Source organism: Plectrocnemia conspersa, unplaced genomic scaffold (assembly GCF_051122295.1).
Source record: "Plectrocnemia conspersa isolate PC_06_02 unplaced genomic scaffold, ASM5112229v1 ptg000009l, whole genome shotgun sequence".
Classification (NCBI taxonomy): Eukaryota; Metazoa; Arthropoda; class Insecta; order Trichoptera; family Polycentropodidae; genus Plectrocnemia; species Plectrocnemia conspersa.
This window is the reverse complement of record NW_028277173.1, coordinates 28,252,078-28,269,827: the sequence shown is the minus strand read 5'-3', so window position 1 is coordinate 28,269,827 and position 17,750 is coordinate 28,252,078. Positions and strand designations below refer to the sequence as shown.

Below are 17,750 nucleotides of genomic sequence, written 5' to 3'. Positions count from 1 at the left end.
ATATCTACTCGTTACATTTACCTGATAATTAGTCGTTTTTTTTATGCTGAATTTCCAGTCCAAGTCAAAAGCAATCGCGGTAAAAACGCTCGATTATTAGACATCTCTATACTTTTTATAACAATATAACGAGTGAGAATCAAATAAAGTACATCTAAACCAAATTTTGCCCAATAGAAGAGCGCAAAAAACAATTATCACTTCTCAGAAGTCAAAAATTCACGTCAAAAGCAGTGGGAACGCTCGGTAACGAGCGTTCCCACTGCGACGGCGCCGACACGATTTAATTGCTTTTGACGTGAATTTTTGACTTCTGAGAAGTGATAATTGTTTTTTGCGCTCTCTATTGATCAAAATTCGGTTTAAATATACTTTGATCAACTCTATTATATTTTTAGTGCATAGTAAAATCGGTAAGGATAGCTATCATATTTTTAAAACATAGTGAGTATCGAAATGCATACAAGCTATGAAACAATATGTGAGACGCGGTGTCTGTCTATACTTATTATTTCGCTTACTTTCTTCTTAGAGATGAGTTGGTTTAGTTTGTAGGTTAGATTTGGTTAGGTTTGGGTTAGGTTTTTTAGGTTAGGTTTGGGTTTGAACAGGAAATGGACGTTTCGCAACTGTTAAATTGAGCTTCATGGACATTTTAGAGCACCATATTAGCGCCTATTAGTAAATTATATTTTTGCTAATAGAAATATATATCTACTGGTGAAAATGTATTTGGACTTTACTAGTGAAAATATAACTTTACCAAAAATACATATTCACTGTAAAATTTATACATTGGATGTTAATAAATAATGATAAGTATGTAAGTATAAATATTACTACATATAGAAAAGTTGCAATCATGTAATTGTACTAGCGCCTGCCAGATAATTTATATTTTCACTGGTAAAAATATATATCTACTATAGTGAAAATGTATTCCGATATGATTTTACTGAAATTAAATATTTAAAAAAAATATTTTTGGGATAGATCGATCTGAATTTTCAGATCTAATACCTAAATTTATTGCTATTAATTTACATTCGTTGACTATTTCCTCTCATGTCTAATATGTTTTAAACGTTCCAAAAGCAATAAAGCCAACAACAATTTGCAAACAAATTTTAATACAAACGGATCCGCGTCAAAAAACTATAACCTGTCGCTTTATTTGATAATGTTTAAGTACTGCCTAGAATGCGGGTGCTTTTGAAGGCAATGTTCCGCTACTTTTATGTATATATAAAAAGGGCTATAGGACCTTTTACCTTAAATACATCAGTACCTGGGGTGGACGGTGAAATACTTTCCCTCTCTATCGCTTGCGTGTTAAGTCACGAGAGTGAATGAGATATAAAGGCATGCTGGCCGCATGCTCATATCTCTCACTCACTCTTGTCACTTAACACGTGAGCGATCAAGAGGGAAATTATCTCACCACCCGCGCCTGATCAGTACATACATCTCAAACGACTGTAGTTTAGTTCAGATTTATTATTTGAGGTCGATTTTTACTTTTTTTTATACATATATTCCTACTATGATTTTTTCCAGTCCAATATATATTTTAATGCTGCGATAACTATAATATTAAATGTATCGAATAATAGTTTACTATACAAACGGAATATAAAACCTTGAATAAATTATGATTTAAGTTAAAATAATATATTATTGTGATAATTTATTTATTATTAGTCTTAATATTATGAATAATTTATGCACAATTTATATACAAAAAAGCGATTGATATTCATTGTATTTTAATTTGCATGAAATTTTATTATATGGGAGATCTTATCTATCGCATTTTCTATTTCTAAAAATAAATACACGCACAAAACAATATTTTCGTTGATGGTGTATTATTTATTTCTTGCTTTTATTTACTTATTTTATATCTGCACGCTTTGCAATCATCAAAATACACAAAATATGATTGGATCGAAAAATTTACCTTTAAGGGTCAAAGGTGGAATTACTAACGCTTGAATGATCCGATATAATATTTAGTATAAAAGCGTACATAAATTGTTTAATAAATTATTATGAATAAACATTTTCAATTCGAAAAAATATCGATAAAGAATAAATTTTCTAACGATAACATTATTATTATTGTAATAAAAAAACTATCATTAAAACGTTAATATTTTAAAATATGTTTGTATTATTTTATGTACAATTAAAATAAGAAAATATCTTCTGCTTTCCCCTGTTTTACGACTTTCTTCGAAGATTTTATTCGAGATTGAAAGTATTTGAATTGCTATAATTTTTTTATAATTTTCTCAACTACTCTAATCGGCCTTTTCCTTGCCTTTGTAATCAAAAAACTTCATTAATAATTAGATAAGAATAAGCCGCTCCGGGAATCTGCAGATTGCAAAAATGTATGAGGACTTTCTAAAAAATTGCTTGTAAACGAACTTAAATCTTGTTTTTTCAATAATTTATCTTCATCTTAAATTTTCTGATTTTAAAAAAGTTTATTTCATAGTATTTTATAGTATTAATGTTTGCCCATTGTGACTCATTAAGGTAAACTCTTGCTGGTTTTAATACAGATAAATGTCAATAATCCTTTCTTAAGATTCGCATAAAATGACAACTGTTTTTCACGCAATATGTGCATAAACATTTCAACGCTTTCTGTAAAAAAAATATCGAAAATATTTTATTTTCATCGTTCTTTCTTGCATAAAATAGTAAAAATTTACAAAAAGTTGCTTATGTTACTCACAAATTGAAAATTTAATTTATGCATAATACATATATTGAAATGAAAATATACTAATTTAATCCTAGATAAGCTGCTTAAAATGTTGTTGTATTTTATAAGAACAGACACATGTTTAAAATAAACCGTGACATGTTTTTTTTTATTTTTTTAAAGAATTATGGTTGATCATTTATATACCGTACTAAATAAAAAGATTTCCTTCGCGTATGTTTTTACTATCAAACATCAAATTGCGTCGATAAAATTGTGTTTTTTTCGTTTAGCCACAAAACCGTTACGTTTTATTATTTAACGACAGCACTTAGTGTTTGAAAACGGGTGGGATAGTGATATTATTTTTTGTGCAAATTGCCCTGCTATGGTATGGTAGTGGAGCAATTTCCATAATTACTGTCCACTGTACGTAGTGGGATAGTCGTACGTGTATGTCCACATATGCCGTATAGCCATAATGCCAGTGTGGCATGGTGGCATGTGTAACTTTAGGCACGAACTGACACTATCGTGGAAATACCATCGTCTGGCGTTTGAAAATGTTTCATTCTTGTACTAAGAATGCTCGATTGAATTCTGTGAAGACATTGAGAATTTTGACAGTGAAATTTAAAACACCTTTATAATATTTTAAATATCCATATTATATAATATATATTTATCAAAAGTAAAGTATTCACTAAAAACTTATATTTTTGTAACGAATCATCGTATTTTTTCAATATATTCTCGATTTTTTAATAATCTTGGTATTTTTGTAGAACGTTTCTTAATTAAACTTTGCTAGCATACTCAATGTTATTTAAAATCGTATTTTATTTTATGATGGGAAGCTTCCAATCAAATTTCCATTTAGTTTGGGTTTATTTAGCAAAGATTTCAGGGCCGATATGTTTGTTTTTAATGCCTGATAATAAAGTTCAATTACGTCGTTGTTTTCTTTATTAATTTTGTAAAAGTAACACCGCAACCAAAAACATTGGAAATGTGTTTAGAGAAATTATTAAAATTTGACTGAAACAGATATGATTTACAAAAATCTGTCTGAGAGATAAATTACGTATCGAGTGGCTTTGAAATAAAAAATAATTATGGATTTATCCCAGTATTGTATCAGATTTTGGATGCTGTCACCATAACTCAATAATCAAATTATAAATATACACGTGTAACGCATTCTTTACCTTTAAACTATAAATACGGAATATATTAAGTTGCTTGAACTACTGGATCATACAGTCGTATTATTCACAGAGCATCCTTACGCTATTTCATAACATTCATCTATCTAAGACTCGAGATAAATATTGAATATATTTTATTAAAATAATATTTTTTACCTTTAAGCCTTGCTTTAAAATCAAAAATCGAAATTCTAGTAATTTGTAATGCTTTTTTACCGGTAGTAATAATTAATATTGGATTTAAATTAGTTATCTAGAGCTTTTCGCAAATAGTAAACCGGCTTTTACAAATGGTAAACAGGTTTATTACAGTGGTTCGGCTCATATGATTAACTTCCGTTCTCTTGTGTACTTAATTCTAGCTATTTTCATTTCCATTTCTTGATTTTCTCAAGAATGCTCCAAAAATTTTGATGAATAAAATAATGTAATAAATGTGTAATTATATTATAGTAGGAAAATAAACAAAAAACTGCTTAATCGTTTAAGGGAACTAATTTTAATAGGAGATTTTTTTAAATGGACACGAATAATCAAAGGACTAAAAATCTATTTGTTTATAGTGTTTAGTTAAAAAAATATGAGCTCCTGTATTTAGGCCCTTCATAGAAAAAAAATTAATTTCTTGCTACTTTACGTTTTCATATACAAAAAAAAATTTCTTTGAAAACAAGATTTAATTTTTAGGGTGTGTAAAACCCCTATACATTTCTGCAATATGTCAATTCCCACGCGAAGCGAATAAACAAAAAACTGCTTAATCGTTTAAGGGAACTAATTTTAATAGGAGATTTTTTTAAATGGACACGAATAATCAAAGGACTAAAAATCTATTTGTTTATAGTGTTTAGTTAAAAAAATATGAGCTCCTGTATTTAGGCCCTTCATAGAAAAAAAATTAATTTCTTGCTACTTTACGTTTTCATACACAAAAAAAAAATTCTTTGAAAACAAGATTTAATTTTTAGGGTATGTAAAACCCCTATACATTTCTGCAATATGTCAATTCCCACGCGAAGCGGTTTCTTCTTATCTGATATTATTGTAATTCTTAGATTACTAAAGTAAATATATGAACAAATAGAGCAGTTGAAAAAATCGTAAACTTTTTTAAAATATAGCTGAATATAGTAGTTGAAATCGTAAAAAAAATTGCCATTTAAATACTTCTGACCTCTATTCAAAGCTTATAAATAAAGCATGCATATTTTTAGCATATCATACTGACCCATCTTTTCTTATGCAGCGGTATAAAAAAATCAGTGATTTTAAAACATATTCGTACAAATTTTAGATTTTAAAACATATTCATACAATATTCGTACAAATTTAATTTCTAAGAAAAAAAGACCATGAACATTTTTGATAAACAGCAAATGAAAATTTTCGATTTGGCATTTTTCTCAAGAATTTTTTAATAAATAATTTTTAATCAATAATAACTCACAATACCATAGAATTTCATAACCATGTTTATGAATGAAAATAATAATTACATTTTATTATTGATTACAATGTTTGATGCTTACCGCTTAAACATGAGCTACTTACTCTTTGTTTAGGTTTTAGAAAGTTTGTGGCTATTTTTATTTCTGGGTGATCTCTGTGTGATTTTTAAAATCCATAATGTTTGCGGGTTAATTTATGCGGCATTGCTAAAATAATACTTTTTACAATAGATTTTATTATTTGTGTGACTTAAAACTATATATGTGTAATATTACTTAATACAATATATTTATAACATTTTTTAGCTTTTATTATTTACTAGTCGTTTTTAATAAAAAGTCAGCTATGACAAAAAGACAACATAATTAGTGAATATATAAATCTTTATAAGGAAAAATTAAAAACGCATTTTATCTCAATAGAAAAAAAAATGTGCATATATATATCTAAAAGTCACACATTGTAAGAAATAAAAATTCGACTTTAAAAAAATGCAAGCAAAAACTAATTTTTCAGCAAATTTCTTGCAATTTTATTTTAAAGTTCTTTACTGTATTTATTTAAAAAATATTACAGATAAATAATTTAGCTCCCAAAATATTTTAATATGATATAATATATTACACACTTTGGAATTAAAGTCTATTTAAAAAAAATACGTTAAATATATCAAGATGAATCTACAAACTATTTTACTAAAGAGATGAAAAAAATTGTTTTTCTAAAAAACACCCCCATAACTGTCGGTCCATTTATCTTTGCGCGATCGTGAGATGTTTACTCTTTTTTCTCATCCCACACATCTCGTATATTTTCTCGCTCTTTAAAACGTCACGATAAAATCTTCATCCACTGGGTGTCCCAACCGAAACAGACATAAAAACTTCACCAAACCGCATTTTCCTCTTGGATTTATAGTGCGCCGTGTCTTCGTGTGGAATCATGATCAGAATTTAATATGAGACCGACAAAAAACAAGTATTATATAAAAGTTATAAATAAAATACTGCAAATCCCACTAAAAGCGTAGCAGTAATGTTTTCTCGTTGAAGGAAAAAAGGCTTGGAAAGAAAATTGACAATTTAGCTGTGAGAAAAATATAACCAAAAAATAAAACCAAATAATGGTAAAGTTGTCTTACAGTTGATGATACAATTTTATGAAAATTTAACATGCTTTAATTAATTTATGTAAATGGTGTTACTGTAGCTATACTGTATTTTCCTTTTTGTCTTAAACTAAATTTAATTTTGTATTTACGAGAAAGTTTGTTGTTATTCAGTTTTTATGCAACAATTGAGATGGTCACGTACAGTTTATATATGTTAGTTATACGTGAAGTTTGCTATATTCTGTAAAAAAAAATTCTGTATTCCAGACATCGATCTGGACAAGGGGATGCGAAGAGAGAAGCAGCGGTCTGCCTCCTCTTCGTCGATATTTGTACGAATTTAGTGAGTCCAATTTGGAGAGCTCTTAGATTATGCTGCCTTGAACTCCGATGTGGACGTTCAAGTGTAAATATGTGTGATGTGATCATTGATTGTCCACGTTCCCATATTTATACCTATGATAATTATTATTTTACTCCTTTTAACGGAACAGATATTTATAAGAATATTATTAGATTACGAACGACTTATTGGATGACATTCCCAAATGCACATGTTATCCATTTTCAATGTGTTTGCGACGGATATGTTTGATTCATGGCGAGTACTTTGACTTAATTTGCAAAAATGTTTTCTCACGGTGGTATCCCATTTCAATTAAGAATATCTTTTTTGTCTTAGATGTTTAAGACTCATCTTTATTAATCACATATTTACCATCGAAGTTTGTGATTTAATATGGACATAATAGTAGGACCAAATTTTGCTTAAAACTTTTGCCAGTTTTTAGAGCTTCTGATTTAATCGCTTTATAGTCTATAGTGTGATCTAATATTATATATACATGTTAGTAGGATTCAATTGATGAACCAGATAATATTATATTAGAAACATAACGAAAGTTCATATTTTATTATCTGGTTTAAAAATACCTAATTAATATTTGTTTGTATCTAATAAAGCTCCAAAGATATCAAAATATTTTACTTAAAATTATGAAACCTATACAACGTATATGATAATTATTCGAATTACTCCGTAAACATATAGATGATAAAACCCTTTACTTAATTTATACTATATTGTTATAAATTTTGTATTGTTGAAGTATTCCGTTTGGGAGTTTTTAGTAAAAAGTACAAACAAGAGGACAAACTTTGAGAATTATTATGTGTTATATAGAGAAGAGTGATTACCGTATACCTACTCCAAAATTCAATTCTCACACAACCATTAAACAATATATGAAAATTCACACACACATACGTACACTCGTGCAGAAAAGCGTGTCACGAGCCGCGAATTAAAATCCATTGCCATTGTTTGTTCGCTAAGGCCATGAAAGGCCTTTTATCATCGGAGCTTATCCCCATTTCGGGTGGGTTCCTTTTCTGGTGCCAAAATCACCCATTGTCCGATTACCACATGCCGAGTTATCCGTCCTGGCGTATCTTGACGGATCGCTCCAGCGAATGTCTATAAACGACGTAGCGTATATCGCGTGAAGCATTTCTAAGATAAAAATGAAATTTCCTAAATAAAATAGGAAAGATAGATCAATTACATCAATCGGTATTTATTAATTGAAAGGTCTTGAATTTAAGTATACTCTTATCTTCTATGTCTTTTTGCTTATAGATAAAGACTGTGATCCAATTTATCTCCTACCCTCTTCACCTTTTACAAAATCTTGTATGCAGATTTTTATCCAAACCAGATAAATTATATTTTTACTGATAAAAATATATATCTACCGGTGAAAATGTATTCCTATATAATTTCACTGAACCGCGATATTTTAAATAATATTTTCGAGCCTGTTTTTTTTAGATTTTATTTGAGGGATAACCTAAGATTTTTTTCTAGTGGGGATGCTAAAGTTCTTTAGTCAATTGTCGTTTTTTTAGAACTTCGATTTCATTGAGATTCATTAAGAAAAATATTTGCTGAATATTCATAGTATTTCATTTTACGACATGTGGGCAAATGACGTGCAAAAAATCTGCTCCTCCTCTAAATCTTTCTGCCCTATAATTTCAGATTTTTCCAGGAGGAAGAAAGAGTAAATGTTTGTTTTTTTATTATTTTGATTTTATTAGGATTCATAGTATATTAAACATGCATTTTTCTGGCCAAGTTTAAGGGAAATCAAATGCCTCCACCTTTCCCCCTAAATGACGTCCCTGATTTTGCACCCGGCATCTGCTGTACATTTCACACCACATTTTTATTATTAAAATGATCTTAATATTGACTCGAAAACATTTTTATTCCACGTTGAAAGAGTCAATTGAGAAAAGAATGCTAGATATAAAAAGTTCAACTAAAAATATTCGCCTAAAAATATTGATGTTCAGTTGACATTAGGAAAAAATATAAACATGTCAAACAGACTTTGATTTTGCAAATACATTCTCGAAAAGACGTCCTGAAAAAATATACCGATTGATATATGCTATGAATTCTATTCCCATTTCTTTAAGTGAATGTGAACGAGGGTTTTCACAAATGAATCTAATTATTACTCCAATAAGAGCTTCGTTCAAGATGTTCATAAAACTCATTCATCGAACCACTTTTGCCACTTTTCGATCCTTCAAAATACGTTGTTCTGTAGTTTCTCAGATTTCATTCAGACGATTTGTCAAACGGGAATTATACAAAACTTTGGAAATCACTGTTAATTTTTATAAAAGAATATAATGTTTTACAATTGTATTTTACATTTAGTCTTCAGTTGTATATTTTTATTGGTTGATTTAACTTTAGATTTGCCATGTCTACAGTAATTTAGTACTTTATTTATTTTTTATGTCCTTCGTAGAATTGAAAAAGCTGCTTTAAATTTAATTTAAATTATATTTTAATATAATTTTCTTTAGTAAAAATCTTAAAGTATGTTCCGGCATTTTTTTGTTTAAAAAAAGCCCTGTTTATATCTATATGTGAGAATGGTTAATTCTTGGTTAGCGATACAGATTTATTTTGTACAGCAGGAGGAATTTGTGAAAAATATTAAAGATTAAAATTGTTTAAAATTATGTTTCTGTAAGGGTTAAGTACCAGACAAATAAAACTAAGGTTTAATTGAAAGATCAATACTCATCAGTATTGAGTCATGCAATATATCTGTAACTATGTATTTTATTATTTTTTGTGTGTATAAAATTTATTCTCGAAAAGGATAAGTGTTAAAGTGGATTGTATACAATTTACTGTCATGAAATAATAACACTTGTAATGGAAAATTCGCATGCGAACCAAACGTTTACGTGTCATTCAATTTGTAATTCTAAATTCTCCGTTATTTACAGAAAATAGTACAAAATTGTACTATGGTACTCGTACTTTCGAACTTGCATTGTCGTTTTGCATTGGCGTGTCACATTTTGTATTAAGTCGAATTATTGTCTATAAAAATTCCCAGTATTGTTCCAAAAATAATAGGTAAACAGTACTTTTTGCATATTTCCAATGAGGAAAACCCCAAACGTTAACGACGAATTGCTTTACATATGTTTTCAATTTTAAGTAAATGCAATAATACAGAGCTTACTAAAAAATAAAACAATTAAATATACAGCGATATATTTTTATTAATATTGGATGACTAAAGCTACTTTTGAGGATTGGTTCAAAAATCACTTTTGCACAGAAGTGAAAAAATATTTGCGAGACAATAACTTAAGCAACAAGGCTTTGCTAATTTTGGATAATGCACCAGGGACATCCTACTAATTTATCCGAACTATCTGAAGATGTCATGATTGAGTACCTTCCGAAAAATACAACAGCTCTGATCCAACCAATGGATCAGGGTTTCAAGCAGAACCGGCATTTGATGAAGAGACAGAGCCTGTTGTATCCAAACGGCTAACATCAAAAAAATTGTCAAAAGCTTTTCCCTATTTCGAACAAGGAAAAAACATCTTCCTTGAAAACGATCCTGACATCAAACGTAGCGCTAAAGTTTCTCGAGGAATTAACTCAGCCAATAGCTGTTATTAATCACTGAAGAACGAAAGAGACAAATAGGCAAGACAAATGACGTTGTACAATTTTTTTAAGCCAGGCCCATCCTTACCAGCGAAAAATGATAATGACAGTGATCTGCAGGTTACCATTTCTTCATCGTCTTCAGATTAAAGCCATTTAAAAAAAAATATGTATGTATTCATACACATATTTTATGTAACATAAAGTTGTTTCATTTTTGTTTATGGATTATTGTTGGTTTTTGGAGTCTGTTATTATTTTATGTACAAATGCATGTACTTATTATGTATGTATTTATTTTTGATTTAAATGAAATAAAATATAAAATGCATTTTAAACGATAAACCATGTTACATATTTAACAAATTTGGAAACGGTTCCATTGAATTTGTATTAGAATAATTAATTCCTTATACGGCTTTTCGCTTTGCGGCCAAGTTTTGTGGAACGTATCTAGGCCGTAAAGCGAGTGTTGGTAATAAAAAGTAATATAAAAGTTATTTATTTTTATATAAAAAAATATGAGATTATGTAAATAGAATATAACTACCTACTTTCGCATATATTGCGTGCACTACTGCTGTTACCAGTATTTGGACCCTGCGAGTCCAACCCAATGGGCGGGCACCCATCTTTTGACGGCCGGATGAGCATGACTCACCTCCCGTAGTACTAAATATTTTATGGAATTTCATTAGTATTTCTCCCGAGTGATCTTTAGTGTCCTCGGTGACCTGGTGACCTGCATTGCTTTGCAATTGCATGCATTTATGGTTCATCCTTGTATATACTACCTCAGACGCAGCCTCGACCTTCGGTCATCTCAAGGGGCCGAGCCCTTTAACCCTGCTTGCGTTACTATGCTATGCTTTAGTAGTGCTTTCTACCGCTTCTACCTCGGAGATCACTCCTTCAAGGGTTTGGGTTTTAACCTCATGAGCGTCTCCTTGCTCTACTACACTAAGTTTATGTACATAAACGATATACAATCCGCATTTATATTTACAATATTTATTTATTATAAATCTTTCGTTGCAACATGACAGATGTTTGACCTATGCAATTGAAATTAAAGTCAGTGACATCCATTTTATTGATTTTAAACTATTATTACAGCTCACAATCAATAGATACCACTATGCATGAACTAGCTCGATTGTATTTCATCCGTGAGATTAGGAAAATCTAGAGAAATTAATTCTTTAAAGATCGATTGTAATTATAATTATATTAAAATCACTTATCCAGATACAAATTAAAATTGATCTCAGGTCTTTTAAATATTAGTGCTGTTTATTTAAACATCTCGTTACTATAACGTTGTAATCCATTTTTTAGTTAGCCTAACTGCTACTGTTATATAGTTAAGTCATCTAAGAAGGAAATAGAGATATTATCATAACGAATCGTTAGATTTTCAATTACGCAGTAACGTTGGAAAGAACCACTTCCTTATCGTTCCCGTTGCATTTTCAATAAGCACAGGGCCGTATCAGGCTAGCAGTCCGCGCCAGGGTCGCACTCGTGCCGGAGGGCATTAATAATGTCACAGATGGCACCGAGCCAGCGGAAAACTCGTTATTTACAGAAGCCTCTCTCATTGTTTCCGGCCGATTTTTTTTTCAGCACCCCTTTCATACATGCCCGGCCCGGCCGAAATTGCGCCCCGGGCGCAAACGCTCAAATCTTGATTAAATTTAATTCACGTCGGAGAGAGAACACCCGGTGCTGTTAAAGAGCGCAAAAAGTTCATGAAGTATATTACCCGGCTGCGTGAGTTACGTAACTCCTTGTAACGAGAAATTTGTAGAAAAATAATGATTGACACCACTCAAATAAATGTTAATTAAAATATTTACTCAGGTATGCCAATACGCCCACATCTTTGTTATGATCACCTGAGCAAGGCTCATCTCAGCAACCTTGACCTTTAAATTACAACCGTATTATAGCTAAAACAATATTAGAAAAAATCTATCCATATATTACTGAGCTGGCTTTTTCCTTTCATCTTTCCATTTAATTTATTTTTCTATAAATATGAATATAATTTATATAAATATATTAAGTCAAAATCTTAATAAATCAAATGTGAAATCTTATTGTCAGTCTTTTCTTTTATGTGATGTAAACCAAGTGTACATGCCTTATCTTAATAAGTGAATATCTCTTTAAATATATTTATACTGAATTTATTTATATTTATTAAGGTTTTTTATACTCGAAAAATATAAAAATTGGCAAATATATTTGGATTACAAAAACGTGTCAAAGAAAACAACTAATAACCCGAGCACATTCATAGATTTAGTTTTAACCAATAAAGTAAAAATAACTATAATAATTACTGATCATTTATTGTATATATTTATATAGAAATATATTATGAATTACGGTAATGATTTATGGTAATAAATACATTTCAAATCGCCCTGTATATTTGGGCGTATCTCTCAGAATGCAGCATCCGTACAATCCAGATGCATCTCCTTGTGTTCCGGTCAGCAAATTAAGCATCCGGAGATTCCGCTCGCCCCTAACTCGAATTCAGAATTGAATTTCTCGCTTGTGTATGAACATTGTTTACATATATGTACATACACACATACATATACATATATCTGTATGTGTATATGCGCTTTTCATTCATTAAACATTCGGCTTAGTGCAAGATACGTAATTTTGCAACTCGCCTTAATTTCCCTGAGGGCCCATGTCAATGGACCATTGTTGCCGTTTTCAGAATGTTTTCAAAGTTTGATAGTATAGTGCAGTAATAATTACAAAAGTTTGAATAGTTAACCACAAAGTGATAAAATATTCATATTGAGTTTGGTAACGTTTCGTATACGAAGAAAGGTGAAAGGTTGAAGTTTATTAATATATTTTCAGATAAATATTTATATATTAATTTATTTATCATACATACACATGCGAAATAAAAAGAAATAAATAAATCAATATCCAAGATTTATAGATGGACTTTGAAGTGGATTAGAACTAAATGAGAGTAAATCAGTGCATGTGAATTTTACCAATAGACACAAACTATGTGCCGGCATATCTCAATAGACAAATCGTTTTATTCTTCAATTGGACAAAGTATCTGAATATAACACTATATGCTAAACTACATTGGAAAGAACAATTGGCTAATGAAAAGAAACTCTTCGTGTTCTTTTATGTGCCAAAGTACTTTAGCGTAGTATACAACCGTGTGAGCCATTGTTATTAAAAATTACAAAGGCACAAGTTGCTTGCGACAGCCCTGGCGACGTTGAAAATATAACATTTATGCTATAGTGTAGTTATAATTTTAAACGTTTATTTAAATAGATGGCTCTATATACATAAAGTCTTGTAGTATCATTTCAAATGCATAAATAGGAGTTTTTGCGAGAGTTTACTAGGAAGCTCGTGGCAATACGGTCGCGACTCGATAGGTGTATGTGGCATATAAACGGTTAAAAAAACATGTTATTGCTATACCAATAGATCATAAAACCCGTTGGACTTACTGTATTCAGCTTTAAGGCTGTACTAAGCTATCAAATCAAAAGATAATACAGAAGCTTTATAACAGGGCTTCCCAACCTTTTAGTAGTAGCGATCTATTTCTCTACAGAAACAATATCGCGATATACTAATATGCAAGGGGTAAATAATATTTGTTTATAATTAAATATAGAATGCTTATTTAACAGTTTTTAGATAAATATAATAATATAAAAATAATAATAACATAGTAAATACTACATAACATAAAATATAGTTAATAAGATCGTTGATCTGCTCAGATTTAGCAATATTATTAAAATCAGTATTATTCGATAAAAGCAATAATCGTAAACATTGGTCAAATTGTTTGTTGGAATCAACAAGTTAATTGCATATTATTTTTATTAAAAATAAATTTGCATAGCAACAACGAATCAAATTTTATACACATGTTACAAATTAATTAAATTGTATGTAATTAATATTTTACACATGTTGCTCATTAATAAGTAATTATATTAATATACACATGTATTGTATTAAATATGGAGCGATGAAATATATATTTATATATATATATATATATATATATATATATATATATATATATATATATATATATATATATATATATATGTGTGTATATATATATATATATATATACTGTACTATCCCATCATGTCAGCCCATATCAATGTCATCTGCATATACCAGCACATACTTTTGTGACCGGATGCTATCAAGCTTTTTCTTTGCCTTCATCGACCTAAATATCTTAAATTCCAACTCCCTTTTTTTAAATTTAAGAATAAAGTCTCATCGAATATGAAATTATAGCGATAAAGCCGATTCTGCATTTCATCGTTCCCCCTTCCCACCCCTCTATTTCCCTACTTTCTTCATCACTTTTATCTCTCACATCCAAACGAGATTATCGTCGGATCGCGGCTCCTTTTAACGTAACAAAGCACTCAAAAGTTGTGCTCTGGTGCTCACCCGGCGAGATCATCAATTCTTCTGTCCCGGAATTGAATTAAAGTCAAGCGAATTCCGTGCTCGGGCGGACAGAAAACCTTTTCCTGCGGACATCTGTTGCATTAAAAGCGAATTAGCCTCCCAATTCCGTTTCTTCGCATTCCATACAAAACCACCCGCCTACCCATGACCGACCGACCACCCTTCGGGGTGACTTAATGCCGCTACATTGTGCTTCCTACCCCCCATGACTGGTCACGAAAATCCGCTTTTGATAATGCAACATGTTAGATATATGCTTATTGATAATATATTGATAATAGAATTTATATATGTAGATACATACGAGTATAATAATATCAATGTTATCTACATATAATGATTGAAAGCTATACAATTTTTCCCCCTGATCTAACTTGAATCATAGTTTTATCATTTTTTATTGTTTCAGGTGCTTTTGGAATTGACTGACGCCGAGTTAGAAAACGGACTTGGCATAGCTCATCCGATGCATCGCAAAAAGCTCAGATTAGCCATCGAAGAGCACAGGAATCCAGATCTGGTTAGACATCCTGCCATATCCCAGTTGGGACACGAATGGGTCACTTCAGAATGGCTTCCGGATCTAGGTCTATCTCAAGTAAGAAAGACACTGTAATTAATTGATTAAGCATACATTACTTATTAATAATTATTGTTTCAGTATGCAGAGAGCTTCGCTATAAATTTAGTAGACGCTAGAATGTTAGATAATCTTAGCAAAAAGGAATTAGAAAAATACTTAGGCGTGACAAGAAAGTTCCATCAAGCTTCGATCGTTCATGGAATACATCTGTTGAGGCTTATGAAATACGATAGGCAGGTGGGTCGCTTAGTCTACGGGGTGAATGGTTTACGAGGTGGTTTTGGTTTATGCGGGGGAGTAATTTTGTTTGATTTTGGCAGGCTTTGGCTTTGAGGAGGCACCAGTGCGAAACGATAGACGCCGATCCATTAGTTTGGACCAATCAAAGGTTCATGAGGTGGGCCAGAAACATAGATTTGGCCGAATACGCCGACAATCTGAAGGGTGAATAGATTGTATCTAAAATACAAGGGTCGTTTGAAAAGTTATCAGAATCGAGTGCAATAAGTAAACTAAGCAAAAAGTTTTAAAATTACCTCATTTCTATATGAGTTTATTTATTTCATCATTGAAAAAAATTTAGATTCTTTGATTCATAAGTTATGTTTCATTAGTTGTGTTTCAGAATCTCTGTATATTCCAACAAACACAAAACATTATTTTTTTTAGTTAGCTTGAAAAGCTCTAAATTGTATTTGTCAAAGTCGATCTAATATATTTCGATTTGCTATAAACTACAGATCTTATCCTTATCTAAATAACCTACATTAAAAAAATTCTGAATCTTGGTTACAATTTTATTATGAATTTTTTTGCATTCCTATCATGCTCCTTATAAATAATATATTTTTGTTGGTTACTATGAAGTTTGTGTGTTTTTTAATATTAATAGAAAACAAAACTGAATATATTGTTTACAGAGCACAGTCTGTTTTTAAAACGACTCCTAGCTCACCCTCTAAAAAGGGCTCAACTCCTTGAGACAGCTCTGTAAATTGCATGTAGTCTTGATATAAGTGTCGTTAGGGGTACTCTCTAAAATATGCCATAACTAAGGAGGATCTCACTTAGAGAATTCAATGTGAAACTGTGGTTTTAAGTGACCTCTCCGGAGGATGTCTTAAATGGGGACGCCCGGCCAAAGGCATAAGCTTGGAAAATGTCGCCTACTGCGGTTTTAGCCTGCTATAAGACCTACAGTGGTTGCCTAACAAGCCAAGGATTTAAAAATATATAGCGTTGTCTACTCTTTTCTAGTCAACGATTTAAGATCAACTGGTATGGTATGGCTCAAAACTTTTAATATCCCTGGCGCCTGGCATATGAAGTGGATTTTTCGAAAACACGTTAAGTGTGACTAATCAAAATTGTAATGGAAAACCTTTCTATATTTTTTTTAAAGAGCCCTATTTGTGCTATTTTATCTTTCTCAAAAACTAGTTTTTAAAGTGGTTTCAAGAAACGTAGTTTTTTGCCGTTGTTTGCCGAACGGTCGTCACAAAACTTTTCCACTGACTACTGAACTTTCATTCCATCGTGTAATGAAAACATTTTCTGTATTGCTATTTTTAATGCATTTCATTAATACTCTTTACTGGAATACTTTATATATTCTGTAAATATTTAAGTAATTCTTGTATTCATGGAGCTATCTAAAATATTAGTTTCTGAGAACTAGAAAATTTAAAAAGTATTATATTATGTGTACATTTCTCTAAATATTAAGTATTTTTTACCTTAATGTTAAACTACAGTAATTGATGTAAAATAATATTTCAAAGCAAATGCTCTAATTTTAAAAGATGATAATCCGACTTAAAAATAGCGAATTTGTATAATTTATTATTATATTTCAATTAAATTAAAACTTTATGAATGTCAACATCTTGAGCTGGTTTTTGAATCTTAAAAATATATTTATAAAACGGTTTTTAAAAAAAATATTATCATATTGTTATCTTTTTTCTATTTAACAAATTTTCAAATTTTCTTACCTCTTATTAAAAAAGTTGTTTATTATAATCTTAAGAAATATGCCAACGACCTTTATCCCTTAATATGCTCCTGAACAATACCCACCACAAATATTTGCAATAGTTTATGTTCTTTTATTGCATGTTTTGAACTCATACAAACTCTTATTTTTTTTTGATTAAAATACTATTATCCTA

At 30.3% G+C, this 17,750-nt stretch overlaps 1 protein-coding gene across 3 annotated transcripts in view; it reads left to right on the top strand.

Annotated features, from left to right (window-relative positions):
• The window catches only part of Liprin-gamma (liprin protein kazrin), a 139,817-nt gene that overhangs the window by 103,117 nt on the left and 18,950 nt on the right, over positions 1-17,750 (top strand). For all 3 annotated transcript variants that reach the window (XM_088192668.1, XM_088192667.1, XM_088192669.1), the window contains 3 exons: positions 15,406-15,594; positions 15,658-15,816; positions 15,900-16,023. In XM_088192668.1, coding sequence (XP_088048794.1) covers positions 15,406-15,594; positions 15,658-15,816; positions 15,900-16,023 — 472 coding nt within the window. The remainder of the gene's footprint in view (positions 1-15,405; positions 15,595-15,657; positions 15,817-15,899; positions 16,024-17,750) is intronic.